This window comes from Littorina saxatilis, linkage group LG5 (genome assembly GCF_037325665.1).
Source record: "Littorina saxatilis isolate snail1 linkage group LG5, US_GU_Lsax_2.0, whole genome shotgun sequence".
Taxonomy (NCBI): Eukaryota; Metazoa; Mollusca; class Gastropoda; order Littorinimorpha; family Littorinidae; genus Littorina; species Littorina saxatilis.
This window is the reverse complement of record NC_090249.1, coordinates 38,753,114-38,764,753: the sequence shown is the minus strand read 5'-3', so window position 1 is coordinate 38,764,753 and position 11,640 is coordinate 38,753,114. Positions and strand designations below refer to the sequence as shown.

Below are 11,640 nucleotides of genomic sequence, written 5' to 3'. Positions count from 1 at the left end.
GCTACTCTTCATATTCCACATTGTTATTGTACGGTCTCCCTCACAAAGCAACCATTTTGCATGCGCATGGGTCAAATTAGTTCAGACAACAATGATAGCATTTTCTTATCAATGGACTTCAAATTGCTCACAAGAAGTGGGATCAAGGTTAATTATATATAATTATGCTGTTATGCCTGTTGTAAATAGAAATACAAAGGCTAAAAAATAAAAACTCACCATTGAGGAGCAGAAATGAAAATGGCGTCCCGCGGCTTCCAGAATTTTTTGCACACGTCACGCAAATGTGTGTGAAATCAGGCGATGAGATTTGCACACGGCACTGGAAAGTGTGCGTCGATAGTGAGGATGTGTGTGCATTTCTGCAAAGCACACTTTTTTTTTTTTCAAAGGTTTGCGGCAAAATGAGCCATCAAATCTTTTTGCGCCAAAAACTTGTTTTAGAGCTTCTGAAGACGTTAGATCCATAAAACAAATGAGGACCCAGTTTTGGGTCCCCATTTTGGTTCAGGTCCTCATTTTGAAGGTGTGCAACAGTTGCAAGTCCTGAATTGTGATCATATGCTAACACACACACACACACACACACACACAAACACACACTCTCTCTCTCTCTCTCTCTCTCTCTCTCTCTCGCTACACCAACAGCCCCCTTTCACAAATTTACAGTTCCACCTTCTGTCTCCAAAACCTAACCCAGATTGCCAACAGCTCGACGTGTGATCGCGTGTTGGATACGCCTTGTCGTAATCCTATTAGGCGCACGTGCACATTGTGACATTTCTTCCCCAAAAGTATGGATCACGTGTATGTCAACGTATAGGTTCTAAGCTTCTTACTTACTTTTGTTTAGTCACAGATGTACGTCCCATCAGAAGAAAGTTTGGTTTTGTTTGGTTCGGACGTTGGACAGTTTCCGAGAAGAGATGCACTTTTCGTAGAAACTTCAGACAGTTTGTGAGACAGTCTTGGGACGATGTTTTAGGTGGCATTCGCTTCAGTGCATAGAATGATCAGCAAAGCATTGTGCTGACACGGTTCGAGAGAAAACTTGACAGCAACATAAATATAGATCATGGGAAGCGATTTCTAATTGTATCACTCGGGATAAAGTAACACAGAATTCTGAGATGTTCTGACGTTGTTGTCTTTTTTTTCAAAGCGGGGGTAAAAGAGAGAAGAACTGCTGCTATTGCATATCTTTTTCTCTCTCTGGTAACTGCTTTGTGTGTTAGTTGTGGCTTTCTGATATTGTTGTGGTGTGCTATCAGCATGAAGGAAACCACAGCAATCAACGTTGCCATACAGTCTCTCTCTCCTGCTTCTGTCATTGCTCTCAGTTTCCAGGTTCGTGCTTTCTTGAAAACATCACCCTCTTCTTAGTGTTGACCAAAGAAACAGCAGCAACAATAACACTGGTAATGGAGGCACTCAGACAAAAAAGCAACACACATACAAACAAATAACAAACAAATGAACACACATAATCAAAATCTAATAAACACATTTAATAAAACAAACAAACAAGCAAACAAAAAACAAACAAGCAAACACAAAATAAAGAAGCAAACACAAAACAAACAAACAAACAACAACAACAACAAAAGAACTTATGCCTGCTTTAACGTTGGTTTTTGGCACAGGTGTTGGAAACACTGAAACAGATGTATTTCAGCGTTTTGAGTACATGTGGTCCTGCTTTTCTGTTTGATACTGTTTACTTTCAGTCTCCTGCACGGTGTCTGCTCCTGTTGAAGGGCCGCAGTCTTTACTTTGCTCCTCATACGATTCAGTGTATGATCCTGGTGCAGTTAAGAGCTGTGCCCGGCATTTTAAGACCCTTCTATTTCAAGACCGTGTTTCCCAATATGGGTGGCCGAGTGGTAACGCACTTGCGCTCGGAAGCGAGAGGTTGCGAGTTCGACCCTGGGTCAGGGCGTTAGCAATTTTCTCCCCCCTTTCCTAACCTAGGTGGTGGGTTCAAGTGCTAGTCTTTCGGATGAGACGAAAAACCGAGGTCCCTTCGTGTACACTACATTGGGGTGTGCACGTTAAAGATCCCACGTCACGATTGACAAAAGAGTCTTTCCTGGCAAAATTGTATAGGCATAGATAAAAATGTCCACCAAAATACCCGTGTGACTTGGAATAATAGGCCGTGAAAAGTAGGATATGCGCCGAAATGGCTGCGATCTGCGGGTTGATGTGAATGCGTGATGTATTGTGTAAAAAATTCCATCTCACACGGCATAAATAGATCCCTGCGCCTTGAGTCCGAGTCTGGAGATACGCGCGCGATATAATATATAATATGTTATCGTCGTCGGGGCCGGTCTACAGGAGTCGAGGTTAGAGACTGTAGTCCGTGAGAAACTGCACTCTAAATTTTATAACACTTTGAGAACACTGAAAGTGTTTAGGGTGAACACTTAAAGTGTTAGGGTGAACACATTTTTACACTTTTAGAACACAGAAAGTGTTCTCAATGTGTTATCCTGAAGCATCTTCTGCTACCTGAACACTTTTGGAACACATGGTAAACACTTTTTTGCACAGTGGAACACCAGGTGAACACACGTGTTCAACAAGTGTTCCACAAGTGTTCCACTTCGTCTTTTAGTCATGCTCCGAATAAAATAATACATTAAAAATATTTGGGCCATGAGCAGATTCGAACCCGAGACCTTCGCCTTGCCATGTCAGCGCTCTACCGATTGAGCTACGGAGACTCCTCGGAAATTAGCGTCGCTTACAGTATATAATTTTTATACCCCCTAGATCGCTGTGGGACGTTTTTTTGTTGTTGTTTTTAATCGTGTTGTGCTTATAATTTTTCATCAAACATTTATTTCATCTGAGACATGTATTAAGCGGTAAGTATTAGCATTTTTATTTTTACAATTTAATAATGTTACTAATTGTCCCATCATGCTTCAGCTGGACCAAAAAAGAACGTTGACACTTTTAGATCTGTGGACCTGTCTGCGTTGTCGCTGCGTTGATTTGGCTCAGGATTTCCGATTGTTATCTGTAAGTTGCTTGCTGAGATTTTGTATTAATTCATCTAAGCTTAGTCACTCGTATTTTTGTTGTAACATGTTCCTGTTACTTGTATCTGTGGACGTTTGAAGACAATTTCTCTAATTTTGCTGTCGCAACGGTTTCAGCTGATCAGTGGACCTTTTACATTAGTTCTGCGTTGGTAAATAAACTCTATTTCAATTTGATGTTGATTTTTTTATTCTGGTTGATGTGCTTGGTTTTGTGTTATTGTTATACTTGTATGTCCAGGGGTTCCTTATAATTATAATGGTGGTCCAGTGAACGATACCTTCCGCCTGTGGTCAGAGCAATACATTTGCAGATTTTCGGATTCTTCTTCTTCCTTTGGTTAGATCATAGATGCACGATCTGCACGCTAGATATAAAAGTGAAGCGGTAGGCTAAAAACAGCATACATTAATGAACAACATTCATCATAATAGTGGCCAGGTTGATTGTGTGCACAATTTAGAATAATTCTATGCATGCTTGGTTGTATTTGATTTCACAGATCTATCACACTTTCAGGGAACTGGGAAGCCGTTTGAGCTGATGTGCCCATGTGGCGAATCGATGTGGGCGTAACCTGCGCACATTTCTTCTGAATTGCACTGAGGATGAACAGGAGGCACTGACGGCAACCCAGACGTGTTTACCAAGGTACGCATGTCCTGCATTTGCATATAGTGTGTAGTTTTGCAGAGAAATATTGACTTTCAAATTGATCTGATAAGTTTTGTTTGTTTGTTTGCTTAACGCCCAGCCGACTACGAAGGGCCATATCAGGGCGGTGCTGCTTTGACATTTAACGTGTGCCACACACAAGACAGAATCACAGGCTTCATGTCTCACCTAGTCACATTATTCTGACACCGGACCAACCAGTCCTAGCACTAACCCCATAATGCCAGACGCCAGGCGGAGCAGCCACGAGATTGCCAATTTTAAAGTTTTAGGTATGACCCGGCCGGGGTTCGAAGCCACGACCTCCCGATCACCGGGCGGACGCCTTACCACTAGGCCAATTGTGCCGGCGGTTGCGGAATCATTGATTATACTATTTGCTGAAATACTCTGTTTCAAAATTAATATCTCCGTGCAAAACACACCAGACAGTCGCCAAACTCATATGTGGACACACATACACACACACACACATCCTGCCCCCTCTCCTTCCACATTTGACAGAAATCTAAATGTTGATACACAGTTTCACAATAAACAAAAGTATGAGAATCAGAACACTTGTCAGTGTTGCTACGATGTGGAACTTCAGTAAAATAGTGTTTGATTTCTTTAACATGCATCTTGTGTGTGCAGGAACCATACTGCTTGGCTGAGGCACTTTCTGGAGATGGAGCTAACAGTAATGCGACGAAACCTTGTGGATGCACTTCATTCATGTAAGTTTAAGCTTTCTGTGGGATACAGCGCAGTTACATTTTGAGAATGCTGCCTTATTTTGCAGTCTTCTCCTTAAAAGGTGGAAAAAATATACATATTTTTAAGTTCAGTGAGTGCTGAGGCCTGCAATGATAAAATGTTTTCCTGAACTAAGTCTACTCAGAATTTCCATTCGTTATGGTAGAGTAGTGCCGTAAACACTGAGGCCAGCTTTAGTCAAAGCATGGCCAACAGACAACACGCTGCTGATCCGCTTGGATCTGCCATTGCCGCTAACAGTGTATGCAGGGTGCATTCAATATGACACCCTTTTCTTTTGAAAATATTCTCATCGGAGTTTATGATTGGTTTTGACAGTGATCGCTGGCCTCCAATGGTCGCTGACAAGGTGTTTTCCTTCGGTTCACGTAGGTTTAGCTTGAGATCACGTGAGTTAAAAGCGATCCGTTTGTAAGTTTTGGTTAGTTTGATCTAAATAATGAAATATTTTAGAAAATTATGATAGAAATTAGAATGCATTTTATATTAAAGAATGCATTCCATATCATAGAACACGTTCTATATTTATAGAATGCATTCTATAAAATAGAAAACATTGTATAATATAGAATGCATTCAATCATACTTGTCATTTGCCCAGAAATGTATTCTATTATAGAATGCATTCTATAACGTCCAACAATGCATTCTTATGTTAGAATGCATTCTTATGATAGAATGCATTCCATAAAGCGCCACAAAACTTCTACAGGCCAGCTCGGTATGGTCCCTGCTTCGAAAGCAAACACTCTCACACACAGCTCTCTCTTTCTCTCTGTCTCTGTCTCTGTCTCTCTGTCTCTGTCTCTCTCTCTGTCTCTCTCTGTCTCTCTCTCTCTCTCTGTCTCTGTCTCTGTCTCTCTCTCTGTCTGTCTGTCTGTCTCTCTCTCTCTCTCTCTCTCTCTCTCTCTCTCTCTCTCTCTCTCTCTCTCTCTCTCTCTCTCTCTGTGCGTGTGTGTGGCTGTGTGTGTGTGTGTAGTTCTGCTTTTCTTTGCGGGGCTGGCCTGTTGTAGTTTCGGGACATTATGCATATAAATTATAATACATTTCAGGACGTTAAAGAACGCATTCTATCATAAAAAGCATTTTGGTATTTTGTGTAAATAGAATGCATTTTATCATAGAAGGCAGTTCGGGACGTTATAGAATGCATTCTATAATATAGAATACATTACATAATAAATGATTTCCTTATAATTCATTATTTAGATCAAACCAACAAAACTTAGGTAGTTTCTTTACAAACGGATTACTAGAGGGTGCATTCAATATGACACCCTTTTCTTTGAACTAAAACTCATCGGAGTTCACGATTAATTGCGACAGTGATCTTTGGCTTCCAGTGATTGTTGACAAGGTGTTTTCCCTGGGTTCACATAGGTTAAGAACGAGTTAAGGAAAACGGGAGTGCTCAAGGCCTCGCCACATTAGCAGAACGGTTTACTGCTTACCTTATATAAACAATTTGTAGAGTGCCATTTTCCAGAGTGGCCACGCGCGAATGAAATCCTGGCGAAAGACCTATCTTAATTCTACTTTTTATATTTAGTCAAGTTTTGACTAAATATTTTAACATCGAGGGGGAATCGAAACGAGGGTCGTGGTGTATGTGCGTCTGTCTGTGTGTGTGTGTGTGTGTGTAGAGCGATTCAGACTAAACTACTGGACCGATCTTTATGAAATTTGACATGAGAGTTCCTGGGTATGAAATCCCCGAACGTTTTTTTCATTTTTTTGATAAATGTCTTTGATGACGTCATATCCGGCTTTTCGTGAAAGTTGAGGCGGCACTGTCACGCCCTCATTTTTCAACCAAATTGGTTGAAATTTTGGTCAAGTACTCTTCGACGAACCCCGGGGTTCGGTATTGCATTTCAGCTTGGTGGCTTAAAAATTAATTAATGACTTTGGTCATTAAAAATCTGAAAATTGTAAAAAAAAATAAAAATTTATAAAACGATCCAAATTTACGTTTATCTTATTCTCCATCATTTGTTGATTCCAAAAACATATAAATATGTTATATTCGGATTAAAAACAAGCTCTGAAAATTAAATATATAAAAATTATTATCAAATTTTTTTTTTCGAATTCAATTTAAAAACACTTTCATCTTATTCCTTGTCGGTTCCTGATTCCAAAAATATATAGATATGATATGTTTGGATTAAAAACACGCTCAGAAAGTTAAAACGAAGAGAGGTACAGAACAGCGTGCTATCCTTCTCAGCGCAACGAATACCCCGCTCTTCTTGTCAATTCCACGTGCACTGCCTTTGCCACGGGCGGTGGAGTGACGATGCTACGAGTATACGGTCTTGCTGCGTTGCGTTGCGTTCAGTTTCATTCTGTGAGTTCGACAGCTACTTGACTAAATATTGTATTTTCGCCTTACGCGACTTGTTGTTCTTAGGGACAGACTCCTGCTTCAAGAGGGATTACTTTTTACATTCAGTCGTGTGTGCATGTGCGTGCATGCGAGTGTCATTGTGTGTTGGGAAGGTGAGAGCGAATTGGACGTGATGTATTTGTTCTCTGTTATGTGACCTATGCCCGTTCTGGAATTAAAAAAAGTTTACCTGTAACTGCGATTGTTGGAGATCTACTGACAGCAAGAAGAAGTCCACTAGTAGTTAAGATTTACACTTCAGTGTTATCAATTAAGTACAAACGTTTAACACAAACCTGTTAAGAGTTGGAAATGCATCATGTTCTAAAACTCACTTTTATTTCGAACAGGATGTTCCGGACAGCGAGTTGAAAACTAAACCAAAGACCAAGGGCCTGGAATCCTCCCAACTCTGAAGGGTGTTTTTGTTATCGGACTTTCGTGTGTGAACTTTCAAGATGGGGTTTACCAGAGCTCCGTTCATATTATTTAATAGCAACATATACCGAGCAACAAAAGAAACGCGAAAAAAATATGCAATGTTTGATTGACAAAATCCCGAATAATTATGGAATTAGAATGATCAAACCACAACATTTTCATGAAGGCATGTTTGACCTAGCTGTTGCGTGATTATTTTGATGCTGCGACTGTTTCAACACACGGGACAAAACGAAGTTTTGGAGGTCTTGAGCCTTCATCGCGTTCTCTGGCCACTGATCGGACACTGGTTGCTTCCAGTGATGTTCCTGGTATTGTCAGCGGCTGAATTGAATCGATGTCGAAGACGTTGTGGAAGGAAATTGCGATCTTGTCTTATTGGGGTAATGAGACAGTGACAAAAGGTCAGGTGTCATGTCTACTGTCCCGAATGACACACGATTGCTGACATTTCACCATTGCCAAAAGAATAAACAAATAAGAAATAGGTAGAAAATGAATGTGAAAACTGACTTTAATTGGTGATCAGTATTTTCTATACCACTAACAAATAATCTACTTACACATAGCTGTTTGGCAAATGTATGTTGCATGGGACACACTGACATGAAAGTGGAAGATGTTTTTCCCTCTAGAGAAACTACATATCAAGTTACACTTTTTGTGCTCTTCCATTCCAGTTGGCAATCAATTGTTAACGCATGTTATTAGAAAAAATAGAACGAAAACAGATTAGATAGAATGAAAAATGTACTGGTGATGTCATTTGGGACATACTGACATGAAAACGTCACCTTTTGTCATTGTCTCTAATGCGAAAAAATCTACCGCGTTGCATAACTGCAGTGCTTCCAATGTCACCAGAACATTGCAGAAGGTGATAAACTGTTGACACATGCACGTTTAAAGCACATGCCAGCGCTTCTGGATCACCCCCAGCTTTAAATCGACCTGGCATTTTGGTGGTGTAAATCTTGGCATCCTGGCTGTTTCAAAAGTGAGACTGGCAGCAAGCGTGCCATGGTCTCTTTTGGTTGCTAATGCATTAGTGAACACATCTCACACATCAGATTTCTCCTGCTCTACTTGCACGTGCTGCGAGCGCGCATTATGTGTTTTACGATAAACCTGCTTGTCCCGTGTGTTAAAACAGTCACAGCATCAAAATAATCACACAAAAGCAAGGTCAAACATGCCTTCATTAAACTTTTGTAGTTTAATAATTCTAACTCTATAATTGATGAAGATTTTGTCAATCAAACAATGACGAATTTTGTTGCTCGGTATATTATGTGTTCAACAATTCCTACCCCAGACCCGTTTGTTCTGCGACTGCTGCAGACATTTCTTTTTGTCAATTAAAAATGCTTCTTTGCTCACAAAATTTGATTTTAATGTCTTTCTGAATTGTATGACAGTGCAGGATGAAAGTGTTCCAAAAGTGTTCTAAAAGTGTTCCAAAAGTGTTCTAAAAGTGTTCCAAAAGTGTTCCAAAAGTGTTCTAAAAGTGTTCCAAAAGTGTTCTAAAAGTGTTCCAAAAGTGTTCTAAAAGTGTTCCAAAAGTGTTCCAAAAGTGTTCCAAAAGTGTTCTAAAAGTGTTGACCTGAACACTTTTATGTGTTCAGAAGTGGTTACAGCAGGGTGAACACTTAAAAGTGTTCAGATGTGAACACTTTTGGAACACTTTTGGAACACTTTTGGAACACTTTTTTGTGTATAGAACACTTTTTGTGTTCCAAAAGTGTTCCAAAAGTGTTCTACTAAAAGGGTGTTCAGAAGTGGTTACAGAAAGGGTGTTCAGGAGTGGCAAAAACTGCTCTATGATGGTCCCCCCTTAGACATCCAGCCTCGTTTTTCTTGTTACAATGTTAGTAATGTTACCAGCAATTTCAGAGAAAAGAAAGGAAAGAATCAGAGACTGGTTTCATTTCTTCTTATCAGTATTTATTTATTATTCATTTTATTTCATGTCATTTTTCTTTTGAACGGCATTATAAATCAGATCTATTTTATTTTCTGCAAAATATAGTCAAACAAAGAGATTGCTGTCTGTGCACTACATAATACCGGACGAAGATATAGATTGAAAATGGCTTGAATGCCTAAGAAAAACGAGGCTGGATGTCTAAGGGGGGACCATTATAGAGCAGTTTTTGCCACGAATTGGTCCCCCGGGGGACTACTTCAGAGGGGGGACCGGACCGGATCCTACACCGGACTAAAGTATCTAACCTCCATTCTTGCATACTGGCCTCTTCAGGTCTCTTCATTCATCTTCAATACGTGACTTTGTCCTTTATGAAACCTTATTATCTCAGATTGTTTTAGGCATTAAAGCTGTATACGATTTTCCCTCTTGGCATTCACATGCACACATTGTTTCAAAACACCAATTGTTGCTGTTCTTTTGTTGACAGGGCGACCGATCAGTGGAACAGAAGTTTGATGGACCCACGAAACACAGAGTATGTCGGGATGTCATCGTTCTGCTTCTCTTCATCGCCTTTCTTGGAGGCCTGGTGAGCATTCTTAGTCAGGCAGAAATGTTTTGCCTTTTTTCTCTGCATGTTGCGTAGAAAAGAACACTCTCTGTCAGTCGTTCTTGTATATGTATGACAATGACGTAAATATAGTCAACATTTTAGATTTATTTTGCTACTACTGAAATTAGATACCACTTTTGGAGACGTAGGGAAGGCGATCGTAGAAAATTCGAAAGTGACAGTCTAAATTCGTACAAATATACGGTTTTAATTGTTGGCGAAAATTGTATGTAACTCATGTTGAAAAGCCTGCAAACTTGCATGTTACTTTCATCTTATTATTGTGTCCATTACGACACCGTGTTCAACACATGTTAAAACACCAAAGTGGGTCTACAAATCATCACTCACGAAAGACGTATCATCTTTAGAATCATTACCATTCAGTCATTACATTTCTTCTTAAGCTGTGTGAATGCCATTTTGACTTTCTCTCTTGCAGGGCTGGTTGTTTTACTACACCATAGGCAAGGGCAACCCCAACGTTCTCATCTACGGCACCGACAGTTACGGTAACGTGTGCAACCAGGAGAATGACGTCATCCCAGGAGCCATCAAATCTGGCCGTGACACATCAGGACTCAAGTGAGTTGATGCGATCGTTTAAATGTAGTCTTGATCTTTTCTCTCATGTCATAGGTTCATGCCTGTGTTAAGTTTACGATTGAAACCTCACGATTTTCATGTCATAGGTTCATGCCCGTGTTAAGTTTACGATTTAAACCTCACGATTTTATTGACATCAAATCCAGACTGATCAGTTGTTCGATGCAGTAAAGTGTGGGGGGGGGGGGGGGGGGGCGGGGGTAAACCTCATGATTTTATTGACATCAAATCCAGACTGATCAGTTGTTCGTTGCAGTAAAGTGGGGTGGGGTGGGGGTGGAGGGGGGGGGGGGGCGGGGGTAAACCTCATGATTTTATTGACATCAAATCCAGACTGATCAGCCGTTCGATGCAGTAAAAGGGGCGGGGAGGGGGGGGGTCAGATCGATGATGATATGGATCTGGAAAGATTGCTGCTGTCGGCAGGTAATGCTCAAGCCTCTGACACCAGCACGGGGGGATATTCTTGCAGACAAAAAGCACCTTGATACACTGGCAGTACAAAGCTTGAGGGGGAAAAAGAAGACTGATAAATCGATAGAAGCTGGCAATAGACTTTCTTCTGGCTCTTGCTGAAGGTTTCCCTCTTGTCTTGTTCTTGTTTCTTTTTGTCTCGTTCTTTTCTCTTTTTACATTTAGTCAAGTTATGACTAAATGTTTTAACATAGAGACGGGGAATCGAGACGAGGGTCGTGGTGTATGTGTGTGTGTGTGTGTGTGTGTGTGTGTGTGTATATAGATCGGTTCCGAGAAAACTATTGGACAGATCTTCATGAAACTTCACATGTGAGTTCCTGGGTATAATATCCCCAGACTATTTTTCTTTTCTCGGATAAATGTCTTCGATGACGTCATATTCGGCATTTAGTGGAACTTGAGGCGGCACTGTCACGCCCTCATTTTTCAACCAAATTGGTTGAAATTTTGGTCAAGTAATCTTTGAGGATGCCAGGACTTTGGTATTGCATTTCAGCTTGGAGGCTTACAAATTAGTTAATGAGATTGCTCATTAAAGTTGTCATTAAAATCACAGTTTTGCAAAGAGATTCAAAATTGATTGCATCATAATTATTCTTCATCAAATTCTGAATCAGAATTAACAAAAATAGGTTAATTAGTACCACGATTAGAATTGAAATCGACCCGAAAACGATTGTATCTTATTAGGTAGCGGCA

The 11,640-nt window shown here is 40.4% G+C and overlaps 1 protein-coding gene and 1 long non-coding RNA gene across 2 annotated transcripts in view; both read left to right on the top strand.

The window, feature by feature from the left end:
* Positions 1–11,640, top strand: part of LOC138967074 (choline transporter-like protein 1) — a 98,065-nt gene that overhangs the window by 43,311 nt on the left and 43,114 nt on the right. The window contains exons 3-4 of the mRNA XM_070339552.1: positions 9,733–9,834; positions 10,301–10,443. Of these exons, the coding sequence (XP_070195653.1) occupies positions 9,733–9,834; positions 10,301–10,443 (245 nt within the window). The remainder of the gene's footprint in view (positions 1–9,732; positions 9,835–10,300; positions 10,444–11,640) is intronic.
* On the top strand, positions 2,875–7,423 carry LOC138967078 (uncharacterized). Its single transcript, XR_011455837.1, has 4 exons — positions 2,875–3,030; positions 3,571–3,702; positions 4,363–4,445; positions 7,225–7,423. It is a non-coding gene; the product is annotated as an uncharacterized lncRNA (long non-coding RNA).